The 26332-nt window shown below is 40.7% G+C and overlaps 4 protein-coding genes and 6 non-coding genes across 10 annotated transcripts; 2 read left to right on the top strand and 8 right to left on the bottom strand.

Annotated features, from left to right (window-relative positions):
• The first annotated feature begins 874 nt into the window (after window positions 1-874).
• Window positions 875-14884, top strand: map2k1 (mitogen-activated protein kinase kinase 1). Its single transcript, XM_033635269.2, has 11 exons — window positions 875-1117; window positions 8990-9200; window positions 10407-10553; window positions 10772-10849; window positions 10992-11043; window positions 11359-11483; window positions 13514-13721; window positions 13916-13980; window positions 14099-14157; window positions 14276-14321; window positions 14404-14884. The coding sequence occupies exons 1-11, from the start codon at window positions 1035-1037 to the stop codon at window positions 14515-14517; spliced, it is 1188 nt and encodes a 395-aa protein (XP_033491160.1). The 5' UTR covers window positions 875-1034; the 3' UTR covers window positions 14518-14884.
• A 17-nt stretch (window positions 14885-14901) lies between these two features.
• Window positions 14902-15880, bottom strand: LOC117262358 (large ribosomal subunit protein uL4-like). Its single transcript, XM_078167860.1, has 4 exons — window positions 15721-15880; window positions 15427-15510; window positions 15120-15240; window positions 14902-15029 (listed from the first exon to the last, which is right to left on the bottom strand). Exons 1-4 carry the CDS (start codon window positions 15861-15863, stop codon window positions 14958-14960), a joined length of 420 nt encoding a protein of 139 aa, XP_078023986.1. The 5' UTR covers window positions 15864-15880; the 3' UTR covers window positions 14902-14957.
• On the bottom strand, window positions 15311-15378 carry LOC117262922 (small nucleolar RNA SNORD18). Its single transcript, XR_004502148.1, has one exon. It is a non-coding gene; the product is annotated as a small nucleolar RNA SNORD18 (small nucleolar RNA).
• On the bottom strand, window positions 15598-15669 carry LOC117262920 (small nucleolar RNA SNORD18). Its single transcript, XR_004502146.1, has one exon. It is a non-coding gene; the product is annotated as a small nucleolar RNA SNORD18 (small nucleolar RNA).
• Window positions 15881-17178: 1298 nt separating the features above from the next.
• On the bottom strand, window positions 17179-21006 carry rpl4 (ribosomal protein L4). The gene is made up of 10 exons (XM_033635270.2): window positions 20874-21006; window positions 19967-20138; window positions 19728-19834; window positions 19347-19485; window positions 18948-19072; window positions 18361-18490; window positions 18001-18157; window positions 17707-17790; window positions 17397-17517; window positions 17179-17306 (listed from the first exon to the last, which is right to left on the bottom strand). Exons 1-10 carry the CDS (start codon window positions 20874-20876, stop codon window positions 17235-17237), a joined length of 1110 nt encoding a protein of 369 aa, XP_033491161.1. The 5' UTR covers window positions 20877-21006; the 3' UTR covers window positions 17179-17234.
• LOC117262923 (small nucleolar RNA SNORD18) lies at window positions 17591-17658 on the bottom strand. The gene has a single exon (XR_004502149.1). It is a non-coding gene; the product is annotated as a small nucleolar RNA SNORD18 (small nucleolar RNA).
• Window positions 17878-17949, bottom strand: LOC117262921 (small nucleolar RNA SNORD18). Its single transcript, XR_004502147.1, has one exon. It is a non-coding gene; the product is annotated as a small nucleolar RNA SNORD18 (small nucleolar RNA).
• Window positions 19155-19254, bottom strand: LOC117262927 (small nucleolar RNA SNORD16). The gene has a single exon (XR_004502151.1). It is a non-coding gene; the product is annotated as a small nucleolar RNA SNORD16 (small nucleolar RNA).
• On the bottom strand, window positions 19549-19647 carry LOC117262928 (small nucleolar RNA SNORD16). The gene has a single exon (XR_004502152.1). It is a non-coding gene; the product is annotated as a small nucleolar RNA SNORD16 (small nucleolar RNA).
• Window positions 21007-21372: 366 nt separating the features above from the next.
• Window positions 21373-26330, top strand: zwilch (zwilch kinetochore protein). The gene is made up of 18 exons (XM_033635066.2): window positions 21373-21554; window positions 21732-21774; window positions 21873-21965; window positions 22366-22499; window positions 22622-22812; window positions 22940-23019; window positions 23096-23251; window positions 23409-23480; window positions 23562-23655; window positions 23751-23803; window positions 23897-23999; window positions 24099-24178; window positions 24271-24427; window positions 24551-24579; window positions 24655-24791; window positions 24881-24976; window positions 25468-25583; window positions 26045-26330. The coding sequence occupies exons 1-18, from the start codon at window positions 21505-21507 to the stop codon at window positions 26131-26133; spliced, it is 1773 nt and encodes a 590-aa protein (XP_033490957.1). The 5' UTR covers window positions 21373-21504; the 3' UTR covers window positions 26134-26330.
• The last annotated feature ends 2 nt before the right edge of the window (window positions 26331-26332 follow it).

Raw genomic sequence — 26332 nt, 5'->3', positions numbered from 1 at the left:
GACCCTGAGAAGAGCAGTTTCTGTGGAATGTAACTGACGATAACCGGACTGAAATTTATCTAAGATATTGTAACTGCTCAACGCTGTCACTAACTGGTTTGCAACTGCTTTTTCTAGAACCTTAGATACAAAGGGCAGCTTGGAAATGGGCCGGTAGTTACTAAGAACATCAGGGTCCAGATTGGGCTTTTTGAGAAGCGGCTGAACAACCGCTTGCTTGAAATGGGACGGGACACGACCAGAAACCAGTGAGCTATTGATTATGGAGAGCAGAGATGGACCAATAGTGCTGAAAACATTTTTCACCTTCCAAAACAAGTTGTGGGTAGGATATCCAGTGGACTTCATAGTGCACACAACATCTGCTAAGTCTTGTAAGGAGACAGGTGAGAAATTGTCAATAATTGACTGTTGTTTGGGAGGATCAGGAAGGGAGGAGGAGGAGGGTGTTATACTGGCCTTGACACTGGCAACCAACCACAAAGAGATAGAAAATGACAACAAAAGACACAAAATAACCCTAAAGACACACAAAAGGGTGCATTAGGACTAAAGACAGATGCAAAACAACAACAAAGAAGAGGCCAAACTACTCTAAATCTGTGTGCCTTGCTCCTGTGTAGGGGACGTGGTGGGGCCTTTTGCATATCTGTGCCCAGGGACCAACTGTCTCCTAATCCGCCCATGGGTACCACTGCTGAAATATCTGAATGTTTTTCCTCCACTGTTGTAACATCACCCATCACCAGCAGAGGGAGCGCTGTCCCAAGCACAGCCATGCTGTCCGGAAGACGAATGTAAATATTTTTGTGACGTCTCATCTCCCGGATCATTCACATCCACCCATTAAGAAGAACATCAGCCCCTCCAGCTCATGACTGCACAGCTGTGTCTTCTCCTGTCAGTGTGTGTCGAGCAGCCTGTCAGCGCCTCTCTGAAACCCCAGCTCTGTTCTTCTTCTTCGGGGTTTCCTGCCATATTCCTGCAGCCAGCCCGTGTGTTTCTACAGCAGCAGCCTGTTTGTTGTGTGGAACATGCAGAAGAGAAGGAAGCCAGAGCCGATCCAACTCAACCCGATCCCCGATGGAAACACTATCAACGGCACCGGAGCCACAGAGTGAGTGTCAATATCCATCTACTACTGATATTCACAGTGTTATATGAGGGTTATTGATAATGGGCCACTGATTGATCAGTTATGTTAGATTCATGTTCATATGCTATAAGGGCTCCTGACAGATGCAACGTATAGATACCTGAAGATCCCCTTTACAGTGTGTGTGTAAACTTCTGTCTTAGGTGTCTAATATAAGACTCTGCACTGTGTGTGTGTGTGTGTGTGTATGTGTGTGTGTGTGTGAGCTCACTGAGATTACACTAGAGCTGCAACCAATGATCATCTTTATTATTATTATTATCATCATCATCATCATCATCAATTCATATTCAATTCAATATAACTTTATCTACCCCAAAGGAAATTATTGTACCACAGAATGCTTCAAATTACAGTAACACTAAATACAGTAACCACAATTTTAACGAGTCACAACCAGTCAACGAGTGGGTTCCCACATGACGAGAGTAATAAATATCTGGCAAAATATACAAACGTACAAGATTGAAGTGTTTTCCAAGAGCAAAACCGGAATCCAGTGCCTACTAGAGTAACAATAGGAGTACATTAAGTACAAAAATGAGCTAAAATGGTGGAAAAAAAACAGACTGTTCATATTGAATATGATATAACAATGAGAAGTAAGTGTTGCACATGACTGAGAGAATAATATTGCACTGTACTGACAAGTGACCGTGAAAAGTGGTAATGTGCATCATATTAGGTCAGGGGTGTCAAACTCATTTTAGTTCATGGGCCACATACAACCAAAGTTGATCTCAAGTGGGCCGGACCAGTAAAACCATCGCACAATAACCTAAAGGTACCATCAGCTCCAATATTTACCCTTTTTTTGTGGTAAAGAATTGCAAGTACATTCTGTAGATGTTCATCATTTCACAAAACAGATGAACAGCCTGAGATGTCTCAAGAAAAATAAGAGCAATTTCAACAGTATATCTCCAAATTCAGTCAGTCTACTTCTCACTGTCATTACATGTGCATTTATCCACACATTTCCTGATACAGATTCTTCTGAACTGAAGCTGCTGATTGACAAATTTTGCACAATGTTCAATATCTCTTAACATGGTCACAGTAAGTATTCATTGTTATATCAGAGAGCTGTATCCAGGTCAGGGTGGAAAAGCTTCTGAAGCAGGATTTTACATGAAGTAAGCAACGCATTGTTTAACTTGCTCCTGAAACCTGGCACCTCTTAAGTGCAACACACACCGCCGCCGTATGCCGCGCGTCAAAACGCCCGCCTCCATTATATTCTATGAACCAACCCACACTGGCACCAGCTGACGCACCGCGACGCTCTGCTTCAGCCCACTGCTCTATTTCCAGCGTGGCCGGCGCTCATGGCGGCGCTGCGAGAAAAGCCTTTTATGTACATCTCATCTCGTAGGATCAACTCCAGTTGTTTCAAATTTTTAATAAGACGACTTTGATAAGAAACTCACCCGTGAAATTCAAGTTGTTGTTGCCTCAAAGTTTTTCCTCTTCTTCTTCTGTTACTAGCAGTTGACAACCGTTGGCAACTAGTGTAGGTACAGCCACCTAGCGGGCTGGGGTGGGAAATACACATCGACGGTGCCGCTGCACGCCACTGCCAGTGTGTGTTGGGGCGCGGCACTTGATGGCCACAGCGCCGCGCCGGCGGCGGTGTGTGTTGCACTTTAGTCTAGTCATCTAGTGAGCCGGATCAGACCCTTTGGTAGACCAATTCTGGCCCACGGGCCGTATGTTTAATACCCCTGTATTAAGTAATAGTGCACCGAATGTAGGTAAATATTGCTGTCAGTGTCCTTGAATGATATATATTCAAGGACATTCATAATATGTCCTTGAATACTGCTGTCAGTGTTGTATATATTGAGATGTTTTCAGTGAAATGAACAAATTGATTATTTCAGTAAGTTCACAGAACCTGAGGTGAGATCTTCGCCTGTCTTGTGGTGCAACAAATGACCATTTTCATTATCGATCCATCAGTCATTTTTTAAATTAATCGTCTAGACAATATAATGTAAGAAAATAGTAAAAGAAAAACCTGAGCTCAAGTTGACATCTTCAAACACAATTTTAAGTCAGTATAATTGTCCAAAACACTAAGTAGTTATGTTTGATACATGGCTGAAATGATTTAGCATTTATTATACTAGTTACCTAGTTTTGGTTGATTAATTCTCTGTTTGATAATCTAATTGTTTCCTACACTAGTTTACAATAAATATTGCAACTGCTCCCATGTTCAAAACTCCAATTAACAAGCTCTGTTGTGATTTGCTTTCATGGATTGATCATGCTACATCGCTCCTCAGCAGAGAAAAAGTAAACATCATTGACCTTTCTCACTGAAGACAGTGAGCTAGCTCCAGGCTCCTAATATCCACTCACTGGCTTTGCTTACAGGGACACTTGATGGATCTGAGCCATCATTAACGATTTTTTGTATCACCTGTTTGTCTGCCTTGAAGAAAGGTCTCTAACGCGCAGCTCGGGTCTTCGGGTGTTCTCTTGGTGGTGTCACGGATGAGCAGGTCGCTCCATAACTCTAACAGCCCACTTTGTGTGGACAGTGATTAGTCAGAGATTGACCTTTGCAGGGACGCACCGTGTGGAATAATATTTCTGTGCGTCGAAGAAGTTTTATGTAGGCCTGCTCCTACCACGGTAATGGAGATATTAAACTGTTGTGACAACATGCTCCAGTTCTCAGTGCACAGAGAAGAGCCCAGCCAGTCCAGCAACAAGCTGCATCAGTTGGGATGAGAATTACATAACATGTCATCCCTCGTGATGGCTGGTTTTCTAATGTGTTGCAGAGGTGTAATATTTCATTGTTTTATCATTGGATCGCACATCTGGAGGACATGTGTGTCTTTTGCGATGAATTACTTAAAAAGTGATGGACTAAAATCAAATCCTGTATTAAATCTGAATATAATTTAGCATTAAACATTTAAGTGTAAATTTCAACAGCCCAGCATTTCAGTGAATATTCACAGGGCTGCAGTTTATCTGCCAATAGATGTCTGGATTGATTGATTAAATGTTTGTAATGTCAGAAAACACTGTGAACATCCATTTATAAAGAAAACTACGTCCTCAAATTGCTTTTTTTGTCCAACCTAAACACAAAGACCTGCAGTTTATTGTTCAAGACAAAGACAAGCAGTAAATTCTCACATTTAAGAAGCAAGAACAAACACAGAGGGGGGGAGTTGTGCCTTGGCTTTGTTTGCCGATGATGATGTAATGTTTGGCTGGCAGAGGAGCAGCATGTCGGGATAAAGCAACAATCAGGAACTCTGAATCAGATATTTGGAAGTCTCTGCTGTGGAGCGAACTCGCAGTGTCTGTGTGTCCGTGTGTGTCTGGTAATACTGCTGTATTGTGCCACTGTGACATTCAGACTGACACACTGCTGACAGAAAGCCATGCAGCCTGGTGTCACTCCTGACCTCTTTTCCATAAAAAGACATCTAGGTCTACACGTTCAGCTGTCTGGGGCTCTGAGGGAAAGCAAATCCCGTTTCAGGCCAGTGATGGTAGATGACGGGTCTGCGGGCACACAGTTGTCCGTCACAGTCGGCACACATTTTGCTCCTTAACACTGCATAAAACCAAACTCCTGCACACCCACACGAAAAAGGAGGAGGGGTAAGATTTGTAAATACATTGCAAGATAAATTGTATTTATCTAGTGATTAAACTGTACGTTGCATATCAGCTGCCAAAGGAATTAAATACACCCTCTAACCAATGGGCATCTGAACTTGTAGGTATGAAGGAGAAGTGGGCCGATGCATGGCCAGTTCTAGAAGTGTAAATGTAAACAGGGCAAATATCACAACCAAAGTTCCTGATTTCCTAATTTTAGCTCTGCACAGGCTTTAAGAAACCAAAAGGTGTAAGGGTGATTTGTTTGTGGAGAGCTGGAGCTTTGCCATACATTTGCAGACCAGTGGAGGGGAAGACTGGATTTAAAGGACCAGGCTTCTTTGCTCCACATGTGGTATAATAGGATGGGTGTGTGTTTGAGGCTACCCAGTGCCGTGCACAGACATTTTGTGGGGCACATGCTAAAGTGGAAAAAAGGGAAGTGCTGCACGCATGCAAGAAGCTCGCAAAGTGCACCCTGCCAGGAGGTTTCTGTGTGTCGCTGGCACCAGAACAGTTCTTGAGGCCAAAGAACATACAGTACATTTATGCACAGTAATGAGCGAGGAAAATGTCTATCTAGCTCATTTTAAAGGTGACACAGTATCTTTACTGTATGCACGAGCAGCATCTTCACATATATGTATCATTTATTTATAGAAGGCAACGACAAAGAAAACAGTGCCACATTTGTGCACTCTTTAGTGATCTATAAAACAATAACCATTCACAATCAACACGTCTTAACACAAAATTGTAAAAACACTGTTCTCTGAATACATAAAATAATAGACTAACCAATCTACCCTCCAAACCACAAAGTAGGCCAACAGTGAGGCTAAGTTTGTTCTGCTCTCCTCTTCTTCCTCACTTTATTCTTCACTTCTTTTTTTGCTTTCCTCCATTTGTTTTTCTCTTCTTCTCATTTTCTTCTCCCCTTTTTTTGTAAATAGTCACATACTTACAATTATCTTCTAAATAAGCTTTAAATATTCTTAAAGAATCTCAGAGAACAATGTATGCAGCTCCGAGCTCCTCCCATCCTCCTCTGCACTATTTGTACTTGCTATATTTGTGAAGTACCAAACCGCAATAAATATAAATAATTATTATAAATAAATTATCAGATCATAGAAATGCTCCAATTCTATAAATATTAGCAACAAAGCAAGAAAACTGCAAAATGCATCAATTGCAAAAAACGATAGATTTAGAAAATCATTGGAAAAAATAAACTAGGGGAAAAAGAAATAAGCTAGGGAAACCTATATTTTGAACTATTATTATTATTATTATATTTCAAAATTATGTTACAGAATTATTATATTTTTTAAGTTCTATCCAGGTAATTTTTTTTATTATTATTATTTTTATAATATTTCTTTTTATAATTATTATTTACTTTCTTTCTTTCATTCTTTTTTTTTTTTTTACAAATTTTCTTGTTTTAATTTTCTTTCTTTTTTTTTTTTTTTACTAATTTCTTGCTAATTTTTTGTGTAATTTCTTCTTTCGTTGCTCGTTGTCCTCTTCCCATGTTGTCACAAGAAATAAAGCCAATTTGCTCAGCTTTCAAAGGGTTGAATAGTGTCAGAAGTTTTACTAGGTGACCATTTTGCAAACAGTTATAAGACCATGCTTCACTGCCACAGGTGTTTCATATTTTGGCTGATGGTACCTCTTCTCAGCTTACACCACTCTAATTCTTATTGGTATACTGAGTTTAATAATGTCATGTGATCCTCAGCATAGCTCCGCCCACTAGGCATTTTGTCAAAGCAGACATTTGGATTTGTCATTATAGGAATAGCACAGGTGTTACTAATTACATTAATGATGTTCTGTTCTGCTTAAGTGTTCCAGTAAGCCGTGTGTGATAGCAGTGTGACAGCAGCATGTACAGTTTTTTCAAGATAATAAGCCTGTGCTCTATGAAAATTTTAAATCAATAATTCCAGATGACATCTAGTGTCATAATACAGTGTCAGTATTATAGCTGAAAACACAGCAGTTGTTTTGAATAGAGAGGAGAGACAATGCTCATGTTTCAGAACAGACACACATGAATTATCACATTATTTTAGGTAATTTGGACCCCACACAGGAGGATCTGATGCCCCTACCAGCAGCACAGGTGTTGCATATTGGGTGCAGATGATCTTAATGCAATCGATCATCTCTCTTATTGAAACCAGACCGTACCGCTCTGGTGAAAAGGAATTGCCATTACAGCCCGCGAAATGCTTTCTCAGCATGAAATGGCTGGCAGCCATGGGAGAACTGTACTGAGTGGCCCACATAATGCCAGCCAAGCATGTAATATTATCAGAGGAGATCTGAGAACAAATAAAAACAACCTGTTCTGGATAGAATTTGCTAGTTGCTAAAATTTTGGATAATATGCTACCGTCAGATACATCCAGACTTACAGAGCACGCCTGTGTTGTACAGGGAATATTTTCTGCCTAGTTATTCAGAAGTGTTGCTGTTCATTCTTTTGTAGAGGCTGTTAGAAAACTTGGTAATGATTTTTTTTTCATATTGACACAGTGTGAATGTGAATGTGTGAAAAGAAGATTAATGATTAACTCATACAGCGTAGCTCACCATAGTTTGTAGTGTTGATTCTTCATTAGTTAGATACCACTTGTTGGTTCTTATTTACTTGCAAAAGCAATAATACACGGTTTAGTTTTCTTGCACAATAAAAATCTTTTCAAACTACAATCACGCCTTCCTTCTGATACATCAGTCTATACTGCATATGTGCATGCATATGTGCATTTTGCCTGAGTTAAACTTAGGTTTTATGATGGAAGTCAGTACTGGGAAAATTTCAAACAAAGCTCCTCTGTATTGAAAAAGCAAGGATGTTATGATGATCTGTTTCCCTTGAACCGCTTTCCATCCTCTGTGATTCATGTTATGTAAAGTATGCGAACACTTTTGCAGCCAAAGTCACAAGGAAAAACAGCAATGCCATCCTCTTTCTGGGGCTTGATGGCAAGCTGTAGAAATATTTCATCTTTTGCATTCAAGTTCTACTAGATGTCCTTGGACATTGTGTGGATGAGCACAAAAGGCCGGCATCGTGCTCACTGCCTCCTGCACCCAGGAAGGTGGGGGGGGGGCTGCAGTGTGCAGCTGCCGTGGTCCCTCCCACATACGTATTGTGGAGTGTGTTTCAGGCTGCTCCTCTTCTCAGTATCTCCAGCCTCCTCCACCTCCAGCTCTTGTCGACAAGACGCCCACGCTACCCACAACCAACTCAAACTCAGCACCTCGTCTCCATGGATATGCAGGCCCACTGTCAAAAATAAAACCACTTAACCCTCTCTTTGCTGTGTGGTGGAGCAGTGGAGAGAAGAGCTCGCTGCCCTGCTCTACTTGCTCTCCACTGAGTTGTGATTAGGTACGAAGATTTTTTTTAAGAAGCACAATTACCACTTAGCTTAAAGAAAACCATTTTATTATGATCAGATAAGCAGGCAAATATGAAAGACTAGCACTTAAACTAATGATGTTTTTTTAATTGGAGCACCTTACAGAGGCTTGTACACTTGCAAGCATGTAAAACGTCTTTACCATCAAATCTGGCATGCTTTTGTTTTATTTTTATTTTATTTTTTTTATTTATTTAATGCTCATTGGTGCCTTGAGGACTCATTGGTCTCTACCTTCTTATCAAGCTAATGATAAAAGCTTAGACAGACTTTGTGTTGCAGTGTTTGGAGACAGTGGAGCGGGAGGGGAAGGAGAGGTCAAAGAGCAGCATGTCAAAAGAGTTCACTCCGCGATTGATTTCTCAAGGAAATGCATCGCCATGACAACAGCGCCAGGAGAATGGCGTCAGCGCTCAGAGGAACTTGGAGCTTCCTCACACACAGATCTGGGAAGGAACACCAAAACACACCCTGTGACCCTGTCTGTCTTCCTGTCGGCTCTTTGGTCAGTTGTTGTTGTTGTATGCACGAGAAGCAGTTGTCACACACCAAGCTCTGTCTTTTCTCCAAGCTTTCAGTAATATAATACAGTAGATCTGGATGCACCTTAGATTGTCTCACATCTCCCAGGGGGGACAGCCGGACTGCATGAGTTCAGTCTGAGTGGACTCAACGACCTTTGCATTTAGGAAGGAATACATTAATAATACATGACTTACTCATCTTTGTCTCTGTTACTCTTCATCTTCTCTCGTAGAACAAATTTGGAGGCACTGCAGAAGAAACTAGAGGAGCTTGAGTTGGATGAGCAGCAGCGGAAGCGCCTGGAGGCCTTCCTGACACAGAAGCAGAAGGTGGGAGAGCTGAAGGACGATGACTTTGAAAAGATCTGTGAGCTGGGCGCTGGTAACGGAGGAGTTGTCTTCAAGGTCTCTCACCGGCCCTCTGGTCTGATTATGGCGAGGAAGGTAAGCAGTGGCCTATCGGAAGCACTGTGGTGAAGAGGCTGTGAAAAAAAAGCTACTTTTACTTTCAGGATGCCACTCAGCCTTAACAATACATAATATACAATAAACAGTTTTCTTCCTTTGTATATGACTGACAGAAATAGATTTTTCCAGGCATCATCGCTGTTTTGAAAGACTGTGGAGTCAAATTTGTTTCTCATTTTCCTGTATTTTGTGAACCACATGAACAAGTGGGTTAGTGGGACAACTGTCACAACATTCAAGAGCCACTGTATGTTATTCACACTTGACAGAAAAAATTGAAATACTAAAAAAAATATGCATCTATATTAAAACTTGTATCGTAAATGATGTTCCTGTGTGTGCACAAATGTACAAAAGGAAGATTTAAAGGGACAGTTCAGCCCAAAATCAAATATACATATTTTTCTTCAGTTCAGATTGTTTTGGTGTGAGTTGCTAAGTGTTGGAGATATCGGCTGTAGAGATGTCTGCCTTCTCTCCAATATAATGGAACCAGATGGCACTCAGCTTGTGGTTCTCAAAGTGCCAAAGAAATACCTCTGAACAACTCAACAGCAATGTCTCTTTCCAGAAATCACGATCTGGTTACTCAAGATAATCCACAGACCTTGTTGTGAGCAGTTTCATGTAGCAATTATTTTCTTTCCACTGAGCTACACCTACCAACCGCATCGCTGCACACTACTCACTGACGAGAGGCATGTGCTCATGACAGCGTAAAATGTAGGCATTAGTGGCAGAGCTTGACTGAGCTGTAATGTTAGCTAGCTCAGTGGTGCTTCTTTCAACACACCCGCTGTTTAGTTCAGTAGAAAGAAAATAGTTCCTACATGAAACTGCTCACAACAAGATCTGTGGATTATCATTGGTAACTGGGTCATGATTTCTTGGAAGGGACATTGCTGTTGAGTTTTTCAAATGTATTTTTTGGCACTTTGAGCCACACATGCAGAGTGCCATCTAGTTCCATTATATTGGAGAAAAGGCACACGTCTCTACAGCCGATATCTCCAACACTTGGCAGCTCACACCAAAATAATGCAGGCTGATAAATAGCACTACAGGTAAGAAGAAAAATATGTATGTTTGATTTGAGGGTGAACTGTCCCTTTAATTTCCTGTTATTTCTGTTCTGTGTGATACGAGGACACATAATAAAACCTGATGTCTGCCATGTTCCAGCTTATCCACCTGGAGATCAAACCAGCCATTAGGAACCAGATCATTAGGGAGCTGCAGGTGCTGCACGAGTGTAACTCCCCCTACATTGTGGGCTTCTATGGAGCTTTCTACAGCGATGGAGAAATCAGCATCTGCATGGAGCATATGGTACTTATCTTTAATAAGTTCTGGCTGCCAGTGTGTTGTTTATACAGCATTGACTCTGAGTGCTGCTTTACAGACTGTGCTGTGGATGTCTGGCATGTCTTCCCTCTCATGTACAACCTCATTAGTGTTGAAAGAATGACTTTGTTTCAATGTGTTGCATTTCATAAATGGTGTTTTCAATTTCAGTTTCATATTTTTGCCTTCCGTGCTGGTTATAGGATGGTGGCTCCCTGGACCAGTCGCTGAAAAAGGCAGGCAAGATCCCCGAGCAGATCCTTGGCAAAGTCAGCATCGCTGTGCGTAGCTCCAACACCTCTCCCACCACTTTCATGCTCTGGTCGTCATACAGCTATATTTCTGACCATCACTGATGCATACAGTATGTGCTAAAATAATCAGAATTGTTACCACGCTGATGTGAAATATTTGTTTTTCCAGGTCATTAAAGGACTCTCCTACCTGAGGGAGAAACACAAGATCATGCACAGAGGTCAGTCACTATTTTATTCACCAATATGAAAAGGTTTCACAAACCCTTTACATTTATGAATGAAGACTGAGCTTTAAATAACTTGAGGGAGAGTATTGATCTGTACCTTACAGTAATTTCCTATTTTAGATGCATCAGCTGCATCTTTGTTGCATTCAGTGTCATACATATGAATGATGAAAGACAACACATAAGCACACATTGCACAACATGCACTGAGAGCCTTTGCAGCAGTTTGCTCTGTGTTGCTCTCTGTTCCCTGTTGAACACTTGCCCACCATGTTCTCCTAAATATACTGCATGTCCCTCTCTCAGATGTCAAGCCTTCTAACATCCTAGTGAATTCCCGCGGTGAGATCAAGCTGTGCGACTTTGGAGTGAGCGGGCAGCTCATAGACTCCATGGCCAACTCCTTTGTGGGCACTCGCTCCTACATGTCTGTGAGTTAAAATGGACACACTCCTCCTCTCCTTCTGCTCTCGCTCACACATTAGCTTTTACGATTCCTGAAGAGAATCTCAGATTTATGTGTGTAAGGCAACCAGAGTCCCCAGTTTAGACTGTATTCCCAGTTTTGATGAGTCACAAATCAACTGGGACTGGCTCTATAAATAGGGCTTCATGTCTTTTAAGCATCAGCTGTGTTCAGAGTAGACCCACATGTAGACGTAGGTTATGCAATTTGTGTAATTCATACCACTGATGGGATGATGTAATGCAGAGCTTTAATTTGATATTACTTGATCAAATACTAATTAAATTTCTAAACTTACAGTCATTTGTATTAATTGATGTGATGGATGTAAATTATTTTTATATCAATTTGCCTTAGCATGCTAGCATCATGTGACTAAAACTGGTTACTTAAACTCTTACTGGGACATGTCCTGAGTGATTTGGATTTGAACACTGATAACAAGTAAGCTGGACTAAATCATCGTGCAGGGACTCCCATCTGAAAAGATTTCACTTCACGGACCTCCAACTGGAAAGATTTTGGTTGTTAGATATGGTTAAAACCAGAAATCTATAGTTGTCAAATACATTTAAGGAGATAACCGAGGAGGAAGTGAATCCTATGATCACACAACAGTCACTCTTATGATCACTTGGCTCACTTCTATAGTGAATTAAATAGACTGAATCACAGTGTTTGTGTACAGTAACTTCCAGGTAGAAAACCCCTGGGTCACGTACATTAAATGAAATGGTGCCACCAGACTCCATTGACAAAAACATTCCTTTTAGAACAGGGGTTGTCAAACTTATTTAAGTTCATGGGCCACATACAGTCCGATTCGATCGCAGGTGTAGTAACCAGTAAAACCATGGCATAATATCCTGTAAATTCAAAACACCTCTAAATTTTTCCCTTTTTTTTGTTTAAAGAATTTCATTTTAAAAATGCTCATTCATTTACAGATCATATAACAAAAAGCCTGTGATGTCTTCAGAAGAATAGATTAAATTTTAACAATTCTCAGTTTTTCCACATAGAGTCAGCCAACTACTCGCTGTCATTAAATGTGCATTTTTCTATGCATTCCCACTCCTGTGTAGTAATCTTGACATCACTACACCAAGCTAAAGTGAAAGAAAAGAACTGTATTCTGGTCAGGGTGGAAAAGCCTCTGATGCAGCATTTTACATGAAGAAAGCTACTCACTGTTTAACTTGCTCCTAAAACCTAGCACCTCTTTGCCTTACTTGTGTGTTGCTATTAGGTGTGCAATGTCATCCAGTGGGCCGTATGTTTGACACTCCTGTTTTAGAACAAGGGAGTTGCTGGTCTACCACTGCCTTGATCAGTTAGTGTGTAATGTAAAGCTGTGAAAAATATTCAAAATATAGCATTCACTAATGCAGATTTTTTTTGAATGGGTAAAACACATCTTGCTGCAGCACACGTCCACAGCAGTATATTGCTTAGCTTCAGGGCTGGTAGAATCGGTTTTATCAAAGAGGCTAGAAGAGCAACACAGCAGAAGAGCAGCAGAAATGTCTCGGGCTCGAACCACTGTGTTTAACTTTACATTTTTAAACATTAGTTACAGCTGAAAATAACAGGAACAGCTGATGTCACATACTGTACCTCCACGATTCACAACAATTGCCAATTGTTTACCTGGAGTTGTTAGTGTGACATCACAGTGATTTCATCTATAGTGAAAATACAGTATTCCTTATTTTTTTGGAGACCCCCTGGCACTCTGTCAAGGACCCCTGGGGGTCCCCAGACCCGTAGTTGAGGACCACTGGTCTAGTTTATTGACTGTCATAAGTTATAGCCTGATAAATGCCTAAGAATTCCACTGTGTCATTGCAGTGGAATGAAAATGAAACATGCTGTATGCTGGACGTAGTGACTGTGACTCAGTGTTTTGTGATGCTGTATTATCACTGCAACATTTTAATAATTGTACAAACAAGTAATGGTTCTGTCGGTGATATAACTGCATGTATTTTGCAGCCGGAGCGTTTACAGGGCACCCATTACTCTGTTCAGTCGGACATCTGGAGTATGGGTCTGTCTCTGGTTGAAATGGCCATTGGACGCTTCCCTATTCCACCACCTGATGCTAAGGAACTGGAACAGATTTTTGGCTTCCCAGTGGAAGGGGAGGCAGCCTGCAGCGAGTCCTCCCCAAAGCCACGGCCCCCTGGGAGACCAGGCAGCTGTAAGTCTGAGATGATGCTGGTTCATCCTGTCATTCTGCAGAGTGGCTTTTTGTTTTTAGATTAAAGCAGCTTTGAATGACAGTATTTCAAAAGTTCTGTTGAAGTTGTTAACAAATAAGTGGACTTTGAGTAATAATTGGTGCAGAGGGAACTGTGAATTATGACAGAGGCTGATAAATATTTTTCCCCCCAGCATATGGTCCTGACAGCAGACCACCAATGGCCATATTTGAGCTGCTTGATTACATAGTCAATGAGGTAAGTGTGCCCATTTTATGATCTCATCCCAACATGAACATACCTGTATATCAGTGTATGTTGTTGTGATACATTTGCCAGCAATTTGAGCATTTCTGACAAGACCTTTAAATTTCAGCCTCCACCAAAGCTGCCTGGGATATTTAGCCCTGAATTTCAAGACTTTGTCAACAAATGGTATGTAGGAGAAATTTTCACTGGCATCAAACACAAATGGAATATCCCCTTCAGACTGTCTGCCACCTAGTGGCAATAAAAGATATTACATTCTAAAAAAGGTTTGTCTCCATTGCAGTTTGATTAAGAATCCTGCAGAGAGAGCAGACCTCAAACAGTTGATGGTGAGTGTTCATACTTTACAGTATTCTCCCTAAATTTTTCTTTATCTTTTTAGCCATCTTACACGCCTCTCTTTTTCCTCAGGTGCATCCTTTCATCAAACAGTCGGAGGCAGAGCAGGTTGACTTTGCTGGTTGGTTGTGCAGCACCATTGGACTCAATCAGCCTCTGACTCCCACCCACGGCACAGCAATGTGAGGCCTGTTGTGTCTACAACAAACCCCATATCCCAAGGTCCTCTGGTGACTGGGTTTGTATTATGGGTGATATGTATTTATACTGAGTACTACATGGGTTCAAAAGTTGTGCAATCAATAGTTGTATATTTAGTGTACAAACCTACATGCCAAGTGAAATTAACTATGTATTGAACAAGTCTTTGGGCTACGTTGCAGGCCTGCCTGAAAAGCCATCTTTTTCTAATGATCAAATTATTTAATCATGACAAATGCTGCTCAACCTGTGTGCTTGATATTTCTCTTTGCCTTGTGTTCTTACAGCGCCAACAAAAAGTCTTTGTTAGCTTATGTGAAATAAATAAGTCTTGTGAATCAAAATTTAAAAATGACTGATTAGACTCAATTATTTGAAACAGATGATTTATTTATCACTGAACTCTTGTCTGCAAGTATAGAATTTTATGCCTTGGGTTTGGCAGGTGCACCTTTCTTTCCAGGCTTCTTCTTGGGTTTCAGCATCTTGGCCTTGATCTACGGAGAGAACAAACAAGATATCAGAGTCATAATCAACACAGTAAGTCTATGATTTTTGCTCCCAGCTTGAATTATTTTAATTCTTACCGCAGGGTCATGCTGGAGGATGGCATGACGTCTTGCAGTCTTGGTGTAAGGGTTCAGTTTGAGCATTATCCTCAAGTTCTTCAGAGGATTCTTCTTCAGTACTCTGCGGTTGATCTTCTTGCTGTAATGACAATATAACCCAGGCTTAAAGGAAACTTCTGCTCAAGTGTATTACAAACTTGAAATGTGTGTTGCTCAGGACTTCCATATAATCAGGATTCAGAAACACGGACCTGAAGTGGGAAAATCATCATAGTTGACCATCTAAAAAAATGTTTTCAAGAACTCAAAAGTGTGCAGTACGTACTTAGGTGCACGAAGTGCTTTCTGGATCTCCTCACTCTTCAGAATCCTGCTCAGATCTGTGTTGGTCATCTTGTGCATGGGCAGGCTGGAATAAATAAAGCATTATATAATATATAATCAATTCCTCATGTTGGAGATGATGAATAGTTGACTGATGAGTCTTTTGATGCTCAAACTCAGAACTTCGTTAAATATCACACAGTATCAAAAACACGGACCATGAAGTGGAAGCTCATCACTGATGTGACCAACAGATGTACATGTGCAACAGTGTGATTGCTCCTGAAACACTTACTTGTAGCCAACCTTGAGGGAAGCAGGTTTGCGCCAGGTGCCATACAGCTCATCCAGCTTGCGGAAAGCACTCTCAGTCCAGATGCAGAAGCGTCCAACATGACCACAAGGGGCGAGCCTCAGAATCCGTCTGCGATTCCTCATCTTACCCTTACCAGCACGCACGCGCTGACAGGCATAGACCTAGGAACAGAAGCTTCTATTATTTCGTAACACCATAACAAATAAAAAAAACCTGGCAATACCTATAAATATCCTACACTTAAGCAGTTATCACAGGCAGAGAAACTGTTCCAATTAATCCTACAGAAAGTAACAAGTTCAGTCTGGGGTCTTACTGCTACACTCCATATCATACATATGAATCAGATTAACAGATGCTTGGCATCATCATGCTTTACTCAAACTGTGCTGCAGCATTCATAGTTATTTGCTTTCCATCTTTACTTCAGGTGAATAAACCTGCTCGAGACTCCTCCTGGATTGTGGAGACTGTGTATAAAGAGCTACAATTGCTACTCCACATAATACAGATAGGAACAAAAAGATCCTTTAGGCTACAATAATCACTTTCTATTCAAACATTGTTCCCTAATGGAGTACTGAGTCAAGCAACTAGACAAACTGAAACTGTTAAGATTACCTTCTTGATGTCATTCTAGACTTTAAGCTTCTTCAGCAGCAGCACTGCCTCCTTGGTCTTCTTGTAGCCCTCAACTTTGTCTTCAACCACCTTGCTTGCTGTAAGTCTGAGATGATGCTGGTTCATACTGTCATTCTGCGGTGGCTTTTTGTTTTAGATTAAAGCAGCTCTGACAGACAATATTTCAAAGGGTCTATTATAATTGTTTACAACAAATAAGTGGACTCTGAGTAATAATTAGTGCAGAGGTAACTGAATAATGAGAGGCTGATCAATATTTTTCCCTGCAGCATATGGTCCTGACAGCAGAACACAGATGGCTATATTTGAGCTGCTTGATTACAGTCAATGAGGTAGGTGAGCCCATTATTTGACCACATCCGAACATAAACATACCTGTATATACCAGTGTATATTGTTTTAATACCTTTGCCAGCTATTTGAGCATTGAGTTTGACCCATCCAGTGCTGACAGGACCTTTGAATCTCAGCCTCCACCAAAGCTGCCCGGGATATTTAGCCCTGAATTTCGAGACTTTGTGAACAAATGGTACGTAGAATTTTCTACTAGTGTCAAACAAGTGGAATATACCCTTCAAAGCCACCTAGTGGTGTTAAGACCTTACATTATAAAAAAGATTTGTCTGTCCATTGCAGTTTGATCAAGAATCCTGCATAGAGAGCAGACCTGAAAGAGTTGGTGTTCATATTTAGCAGTATTCTCACTTCCTACATTTTTGTAATCTTTTTGTTACCTTATGTGAAATAAATAAGTCTTGTGAATCAAAATTTAAAAAAATGACTGATTAGACTTAATTATTTGAAACAGATGATTTATTTATCACTGAACTCTTGTCTGCAAGTATAGAGTTTTATGCCTTGGGTTTGGCAGGTGCACCTTTCTTTCCAGGCTTCTTCTTGGGTTTCAGCATCTTGGCCTTGATCTACGGAGAGAACAAACAAGATATCAGAGTCATAATCAACACAGTAAGTCTATGATTTTTGCTCCCAGCTTGAATTATTTTAATTCTTACCGCAGGGTCATGCTGGAGGATGGCATGACGTCTTGCAGTCTTGGCGTAAGGGTTCAGTTTGAGCATTATCCTCAAGTTCTTCAGAGGATTCTTCTTCAGTACTCTGCGGTTGATCTTCTTGCTGTAATGACAATATAACCCAGGCTTAACAAAGTAAACTTCTGCTCAAGTGTATTACAAACTTGAAATGTGTGTTGCTCAGGACTTCCATATAATCAGGATTCAGAAACACGGACCTGAAGTGGGAAAATCATCATAGTTGACCATCTAAAAAAATGTTTTCAAGAACTCAAAAGTGTGCAGTACGTACTTAGGTGCACGAAGTGCTTTCTGGATCTCCTCACTCTTCAGAATCCTGCTCAGATCTGTGTTGGTCATCTTGTGCATGGGCAGGCTGGAATAAATAAAGCATTATATAATATATAATCAATTCCTCATGTTGGAGATGATGAATAGTTGACTGATGAGTCTTTTGATGCTCAAACTCAGAACTTCGTTAAATATCACACAGTATCAAAAACACGGACCATGAAGTGGAAGCTCATCACTGATGTGACCAACAGATGTACATGTGCAACAGTGTGATTGCTCCTGAAACACTTACTTGTAGCCAACCTTGAGGGAAGCAGGTTTGCGCCAGGTGCCATACAGCTCATCCAGCTTGCGGAAAGCACTCTCAGTCCAGATGCAGAAGCGTCCAACATGACCACCAGGAGCGAGCCTCAGGAGGTTCAGTTTGTTCACGTTCTGCAGAGTGATGCCTTTAAAGCACAACACAATAATAATCAATCACCCATATGCCATTTAAAGTTAAGGACAGCAGTGTTACTACATATGTCTAAGTTTGTAATACCCACTGCACATGCACTTAACATTTAGTATTTAAGATTAACACTATATAGCTTATGTTCTGACATCCATTTACCTACGAGTTACGAATTCTACAACTGTATAAACTACACACCTGGGATATTTCTGAAGGCTTTGGTGACACCGGCGTCCTGGTTGTAAATGATGCATGGACCTCTGCGTTGGATCCGTCTGCGATTCCTCATCTTACCCTTACCAGCACGCATGCGCTGAGAGGCGTAGACCTGAGAATAAAGAAGTTTATATTATTCCATCACACCATAAGACAAAGAAACCTGGTAATACCTATAAATATCTTACACCTTAGAAGTTATCACAGGCAGAGAAACTGTTCCATTTAATCCTACAGAAAGTAACAAGTTCAGTCTGAGGTCTCGCTGCTACACTTCATATACATATGAATCAGATTAACAGATGCTAAGCATCATCATGCTTTACTCTGCCTGTGCTGCAGCATTCTCACTTCTTTGCTTTCCATCTTTACTTCAAATTGAGTAAAACCCACATAAGTCCTTCTAGATTTAGGAGACTATGTATAACAACAGCTGTGATTCCTACACTCCCCACACAATAGATAAAAGAACCATCAACCATCCTTAAAGCTAAAATCATCTCTTTCCATTGAAATCCCAAATGGAGTACTGAGTCAAGCAACTAGAGAAACTCAAAATGTTAAATTACCTTCTTGATGTCGTTCCAAGCTTTAAGCTTCTTCAGCAGCAGCACTGCCTCCTTGGTCTTCTTGTAGCCCTCGACTTTGTCTTCAACCACCAGTGGGACTTCAGGGATTTCCTCAATGCGGTGTCCTATAAGACAAGATTATCGTCTCAAAAGGTGTCCACACACAAACTTCTTGTGTCGGTCACAAACTACAGTGCTGCCTAACCTTGCTCAGAATTTACTATACATCAATACCTTGTGACAGCTTAAAGACAGCAGGCAACTGTCACTGTTCACAGGATCAGACGCAAATTACACCATCATAGCAAGACAATTATACAGTAGGTTAGAAATGTTAATGAAAATATTTTTAACACTTCACCCATTTTTCTTTGTATTAATATAGTTTGTGGAGCTTACCTTTGGACATCACAAGGGCAGGGATGGCAGAGGCAGCCACAGCAGAGCAGATGGCATAGCGCTTCTGGGTTGTGTTGATTCTGCGGTGCCAGCGGCGCCATGTTTTGGTGGGGGCAAACATGCGACCTCCACGACACATCTAGGCTAAAGTTAAGGAGGTTTGACAACAACTGAAGCAGCATAATTACTTTTACACAATACCTGCTCAGACTCAATGTTCGTCAAGCATCTGTGCCAGCATATGACAGCAGGCATTCTGTCACTGGTCACAGAGTCAGTCGCAAATTACACCATCACTGCAAGTCATTTGTGTCCATTCTAGTTGTTAGAGATTTGTAAAGACAGAAAATATGTAACGCTTCAATTTTGGTCAAAGGATACATTTCCAAAAGCACCCTGGCCAGAGCGGTGAGTACCACCACCTCTCACACGAGGGATACGGGCCACAGCTCTTCCTGTACCCCAGGACTCTGCACTGGTCTGGTGGCCTGAAATAAAAAATTACACACCTAAAATTATAAACAACCTAATGCATGACCTCGATCACCATTTTAAATCTATGAAACTATGATAGTAAATTTTGGTCAACATGCCAGGACAAAACAGCAGTATACACTCACCTGCCAGTTCACTGACTGCGTATGGCTGGCGACTGTTCTTGCGCATGTTGGTGTGCACAAAGTTCACAACATCAGGGCGAATTGGAGCCTTGAACACAGCAGGCATGACAATATTCTTGCCTGCGGATTCTCCTTTCTCGGAGTAAACCGAGATCAGGGGGCGGGCACAGGCCTGGGAAGAAAAGCGAACAATTAGCTTAAGGCAGATACATAATGTTGAATTGGAAAAGGTCGTGCATAACGTTACTGTTTAAGGTGAAGTAGCTCTTTCAATTAACCTGTCACAAGAACTAGCCATAGCATCTCCTGACATGTGCGGTCCAACAAACTGCTAACTACGGTAATATGCGACTCGGCGAAACTGGCATGTCAAATCCAGACGTGCACCTCGCACTTAACTGACATAATAGCAGCTGAGACTGCTCATTAACTTTGCGTATACAGACAAAGTCACCGAGAAATCTGCGACCGTTGGTGTTACCTTAGCTCGATTATGCTAACCTGACTTAGCAAGCTACTCTTATACATTTACGTTACATTGTCCACCGATGTAAATAACGTTTAGGCAGTTAGGGGCAGAAATACACTCGAATGCCACGAGAAGTATCTACACCGAGAAAAATATAGTTGCCATGTAATTATGTGACATTTCCTAACTACTTGTCACTGGTCTGCCACTGAGGCGACAACCACACGTGTAACTGGGTTAAACTACCGAAGCTGCTCGTCCAAAATGGCTCCTCGTGTTAGCTTAGCTAGCCGGGAGCATTTCAACTCACTGCTGTTTTCAACCTGAATTTAGCCTTCCACAGACTAAGAATACTGCCTAGTTTGATAAGAACACACAGTAAGATACATCTCATGTATTACACCGTATGTTTATAGCAACCTAAGTGTAATTTCTCACCATTTTCGGTATTTAGTTTTCGGCTCGCCGGGAACCACGCTCCTCACGCTATGGCGGCCACAGTAAAAAGGAAGTCGGTAACTCACCCTAAATGCTTTATGCATCCGCCTTGACGTATATCACTTCCGCCGAGATATTATTTTCCACAATTGTTTTACTAACAGCAAAGAAACACACATGATAAAATGTGTATGACTGTAAACAATAATTTATTTAGCATTTTCAAACATTTTCTCACGGCTTAACAAAAACACCCTGAAGTTGATTGCTACAGCTGGGACTATTTCTTTACGCCATGTTGGCGCAGGATGAACGCAAAGGCCGAACTATTTTCTTCGAAACATTTTTTGTATATAATATATTATTTATTTATTTATTTACATTTCCTAGCTTATATGTGGTGTTATTATATATGCACTTTGCTGAATTAATTAATTAATTTCTGATTTGTAAAACTTGTTCAAGTGATGACCTATAACCTCGTGACGTCATCGCCAGAGTGAGCGCGCGACCGTCAAAATATCAACAGTAGCAGCCCAAACTTTACCACAACAGTTGTAAACTCGGTTAACTTCTCTTTTATGTTCTTTATGTTCGCACTGTAATAGGTGGTCTTTACTATAATTGTGCAATGGGCTCCAAGGTGATATCGAGTGCTAAGGAGTTTTATAATATTCTTCGGTGAGTTTACTTTTTATTAAATACTTAGCTCTGTTAGCTAACGTCAGACGAACGCTAAGCAGTAGATGAGATGTCATCCTTTAGCATATTCTCACTATTTGATTGCTTCGGTAACCACTAACTGCTTATCTTGAAAGTAAGGTTAATTTCTGTGTGTTATGTGTCGTTTGATAAAAGGTCTCTTCAAAATGAGGAAAGCAACGGTCCATGTACATATGAGGTCCTATATTCAATTTACCTAAAGCACAATCTATTGCAATGTGGTGTCTGTATCTATGTCATAGTAAAGATGTTGTTACACTGTCTGATTGGTTTCAGGAGGACATCCAGATTTTAAAGATGAATGGAGACAAAATCCCTGTGCTGAACATGTACTGTGGCAACCAGCCGGTCTTCATCTGTGAAAAAGCTGTGAGTAATCTTAATGCTGTGTGCAGCTAATATATTCACTGTGTCTGCAAGCCCTGGACAAATATCACAGTGTTGTATTGGAATTTAATTACAGGTAAATGAACATCTGTTTGCATTGTAGTCTGTGGTATGGTTTATTGTGCATGGTTCTCATGCTTAGGATTTTTTTGACAGTCTTATGTTGCTGTTATATGGTACACATTGAGTTTAACAGCTTAATTTGGATTCACTCCACTTGCCCTGAATTTCAGTTCAGTTTCCATAATGATGTATGATAACCATGCACCATTTAAGATCAAGGGATATAACACAAAATACCTGCGGATACCTTTTTTTCCTGTGCAATTACATCTTGCTAATGTTCACCACTGAACCATGCTGTTATTTCTTCTTTAACAAGGTTCCAAAAATAAATGAACCTGATGATCAACCAATGACTGAGACATCAAACTGCACTGACGATGATGCTGATGATGATGCCAGTGCTCTCCAGACAGAATTGGGACCACAGCCGCTCACAATCATGAAAGCAAGGTGACCAATGCTGAGAGGTTTAACACTTTATCCAAATGAAACAAGTGCAAGTAGGACTGTATAACTGGTATATTTAATACACTGTAGATGACAATCACAATGTTTTCTTTGTTGTTTTACAGGCAGCTGCTGTCTTGGTACACATTATCTCACAATACTAATGTGTCAGCTGCGGACAACAGCCCTGCCTTACACCCTCTGTGGGTGCGATGTGACATGTCTGATCCAGGTAGAACAACCTGGTTTGGAGCTGAAACAGTCTGCGTGGGCAATAAAGTGTCTGGTGTCAAATTATACTCTGTTACCTGCAAAGGTATAGTTGCAATGGTTCATATCTGTTTGAATAATCCATTATCAGTGTGGAGTATTTGTTTTTAATCAAGTCCTGTGCGGTTTTGATGTTTCTGGCATTTGTTTTACTCCAACTTAAATTGTTTCAGGCTCAACTGTGGACAAAAAATCTCTCATAACCTTGGATGAGCTTAAACAAGAGCACAAGAAAAGGCACCCTCCATCCGCAGTAAGTTAGTGTGCATCCTTTCTTGTAACTCAGTTTGAGTAAATGTTCATTCACTCACATTTGTCAATGCCTCCAGATGGCCATTAAAGGCAGTGCCAGGTTCAGCTTGTTTGGCTCCAGTGTTGTTGAAAACACCATGATTGAGTCACAGAGTAGTGTGACAGTGGATTTCAAGTGGAGCCATGTAGAGAGTGTTCTTGAGACCCCACCCCTGTCCTCTACAGCAACACTGGTAAGCATCAGTACTTCACACTCAAAACATACTTGACCATAATCACTCATTTTTTATATTGTATTAAGTTGAATTATAATGTAGTAAAACCATTAACAATACAGAATAAAGTTGTACATTTTGTGCACTTGATTTGTTTATCTCTGTTCACATGCAGAATATCAAAGTTTCCAGCGGGGACATGAGGAGCCCAATGTATGAGATGTACAGGGAGCTAGAGTTTCTTCAGGTTTGTGTCACACAATAATCTGAGAAAAATGTATCAGTACACAAATAAACATCTAAATATATCCGATTTCTGTCATTTCAGACTCTTGCTGATGGTTTGAGAACTGGTGAGACTGAATGGATGGAACCTTTGGAAAGCACATCAGCTGTAAATCTGACCAAGGCCCTCCTAGAAGGTAGCTGCTTTGTTAAATCAATGCACCTTCACTATAATTTAATGCTAACAGTTAAGAAGATTATTTTCTTTATTTTATTTTTTATCTTCTTTCAGAGCTTCAGGGCACTGCAAAGACACAACAGGACCAGGCTGCGAAAACAGCTGAGGTATGATAGTGCTAAAATCAACTGACTTTTCCCAAATTCATTCATTTTAGAATAAACATTGTAGGTTTCTTTCCTTTTCATCTCTTCTTAAAGGCCACAAAATCGAAGACCGAGACCGACACTCCCATTTTCAACTCTTTCTTGGAACGAGGCGATTTAGATTTTGTGGAGCAGCTGTGGGTTCAGATGAGAAAAAGCGAGTCAATTCCTCTATTAAGGAAACTAGGTTTCACTTGATTTAGTGTTACAAACAAACAGTGACAACCGTTCTCCTCCATTTTGTTTTTCATTACAGGTGTGACTTCATATCAAGATATTGGAGACTGCCTGAAATTGGTCACAGAAGCCCTAAGATACGGTGATATCAAACCCTGGGTATGAGATAATGCAGCTTCTGAAAACTGTTTATTACTAAGGAAATATTGAAGGTTGTTGGGTGTTAAGATTTTTTGTTTCATTTCACCCAGATTCACAGAGATAGCAGCAGCTCCCTCAGCAAGCTCATCCTGCAGTCCTACCACAAGCAGATTGATCATGTGTCTCTCACAGGTTTCACACCTGTCCACATGCTGCTAGAGATGGGTCTGGACAAGATGAGGAAGGATTACATTAACTACCTCATAGGTAACCTCTTACTTACCACTGCAAATTTCTTCGTTCTTTACATATGATTCAAAGCTTTACAGTAATATGTAACCACACTGCAGATGAATCCTTAAGCATAAACTTTGCTTATTTTTTCCTCAGGTGAAGAATTGACAACTCTAAATCACCTGGTAAGCTCAAGACTATTTTACTGACAACAATTTTCAAATTACTGTGGACAAAATATTGAATATGTTTCTCTGTAGTGTTACTACCTGAGCACCGAGGTTGAGCTGCAGGAGCAAGTGATCCGACTCAGAAAATTGCACCATCTGCTGGAAATAATTGTGACCTGCAGTACTTTCCTGGGTTTGCCCTACGACCGGCTCTTCCTCCTCACACAGTAAATCAGTTTTCCAATGACGTGTTCATGCACAAAATGTATTTTTTTTATAGACGACATTAAAGTATACAGTTTAATTTCTCCCATAGATCGTGTTTGCAGCACTACAAAACATATCCGTATGATGAGGAGCATGAATTCAAACTGCAAATCAAACCTGCGCTGATCAGCCATTTCTACCAGAAGTAAGGAGGACAAGCCTTTGCACACACACCACTTCAGTATATCTAAAGAAAACTGTAAATGAAGTGGGACTTTTGCCTTTATATTCACGTTTCAACAGAAAGTAGGTATTTTTTTCACCCTCAAAAGTGTCAAAAAAGTGAGCAAGATAGGAGAAAGGTAGTGGGGGCCATTTTGTATCTTGCATCAGGTATGAATTTAAAAACTTGCATGAATCGTTTTAAAGGAGCAGGTTAACTGTATTCAGGTGTATTCATGAGGTTTGTTGTACTGAATATTGCAAGAAACACATTTTCTCCCATGTTGTTTTCTAATGTCTGCCCGAAACACAGCTGCAGTGATTCACCCACTGTGTCCTATGGTTTTGATGCATTTGCAACAGAATTTAGAGCTGCCCTCATGTGATCAGATCGCTTGATATACACTAAAGTGCTAACTCTAAGTTTTAACAGGGGCCATTCTCTCATTCCTTACGTGTGTGTTTGTTCCACAGGGAGCACCCAGTAGTGTGGGGGGCTGAGGTATCCAGCGGCCACGGCCCTCGTGAGGTCAGGACATCTGTACAGCTCAGTGACAGACCACTGGTGGATCATGTCATCTTTGACACAGGTAATCTTTATGCACCACCTAAAAATACAGTGCATACATGGATATTCCTAAAAAAATATATATATATATATATATATATATATATATACCCAAACATCACTTGTGACCCACGAGAAGGGTGTGGTGGTGTATTTATCTGCAGAGACTCTGCTCTCTGCCTGTATTTTCGTATTTGGCTGTGTTTGGGACGTTCCTGGGCCCAGCATGCAGGTAAGGTCAGGATGTTATAAAATGGTAGCAACCAGGTGCCAGACCGTAAGCAGTACGCATCCAAGAGGAAGCTACGGAAATCAAAGACACATCACTGAAAAAAAAAAAAAAAAACGCCACTCTGGTGTTGGCTTTCACTTTTGCTTTCGATACTGTTCACAAAGAGTAACTTACAATTCCTGCATAGTATATCTTTAAAAGTAGTCCCAGTAAAGTACAAACATTTTTTTCTTTAACTGTCCCGTCTTTAGATTACCCAAATGAAACCGTGAACGGGGACAGTGAGGATCCCGCCTTCTTCTCCACCAAGGTGTGCTGCAGTCTCGTCAACTTTGCGTAAATTCATACAGAGCGCAACTAAACAACAAAGGAGATGTTCATTGTCTTTTAATATTCTCCCCTGCAATTAACACATTTTAAAATGCCAGTAGAAATAGCCAAATGAGCTTATACTGCACCACAAAGTGTCTGTTTCTGTTAATATACTGTATTTTTGTCAAGTGATTTAAATAAATAACTTTCAGTCCTTTGAATATATG

This window comes from Epinephelus lanceolatus, chromosome 5 (assembly GCF_041903045.1).
Source record: "Epinephelus lanceolatus isolate andai-2023 chromosome 5, ASM4190304v1, whole genome shotgun sequence".
NCBI classification, from domain to species: domain Eukaryota; kingdom Metazoa; phylum Chordata; class Actinopteri; order Perciformes; family Serranidae; genus Epinephelus; species Epinephelus lanceolatus.
The sequence above is the reverse complement of the archived record's forward strand: the minus strand, read 5'-3'. Positions and strand labels throughout refer to the sequence as shown.

Coding starts and splice junctions, on each gene's coding strand:
- map2k1 (XM_033635269.2), top strand. CDS start 1,035: ATGCAGAAGAGAAGGAAGCCAGAGCCGATCCAACTCAACCCGATCCCC. Junction 14,158..14,275: donor CAAGACTTTGTCAACAAATG/GTATGTAGGAGA, acceptor TCTCCATTGCAG/TTTGATTAAGAATCCTGCAG. Junction 14,322..14,403: donor CAGACCTCAAACAGTTGATG/GTGAGTGTTCAT, acceptor CTTTTTCCTCAG/GTGCATCCTTTCATCAAACA.
- LOC117262358 (XM_078167860.1), bottom strand. CDS start 15,863: ATGAGGAATCGCAGACGGATTCTGAGGCTCGCCCCTTGTGGTCATGTT. Junction 15,511..15,720: donor TCCCTCAAGGTTGGCTACAA/GTAAGTGTTTCA, acceptor TATTTATTCCAG/CCTGCCCATGCACAAGATGA. Junction 15,030..15,119: donor TCCTCCAGCATGACCCTGCG/GTAAGAATTAAA, acceptor TTCTCTCCGTAG/ATCAAGGCCAAGATGCTGAA.
- rpl4 (XM_033635270.2), bottom strand. Junction 18,491..18,947: donor CTTGGAACGACATCAAGAAG/GTAATTTAACAT, acceptor CTTTATTCTCAG/GTCTACGCCTCTCAGCGCAT. Junction 18,158..18,360: donor AGCCTTCAGAAATATCCCAG/GTGTGTAGTTTA, acceptor TGTGCTTTAAAG/GCATCACTCTGCAGAACGTG.
- zwilch (XM_033635066.2), top strand. CDS start 21,505: ATGGGCTCCAAGGTGATATCGAGTGCTAAGGAGTTTTATAATATTCTT. Junction 23,656..23,750: donor GACCAAGGCCCTCCTAGAAG/GTAGCTGCTTTG, acceptor ATCTTCTTTCAG/AGCTTCAGGGCACTGCAAAG. Junction 24,000..24,098: donor GTGGGTTCAGATGAGAAAAA/GCGAGTCAATTC, acceptor TTTTCATTACAG/GTGTGACTTCATATCAAGAT.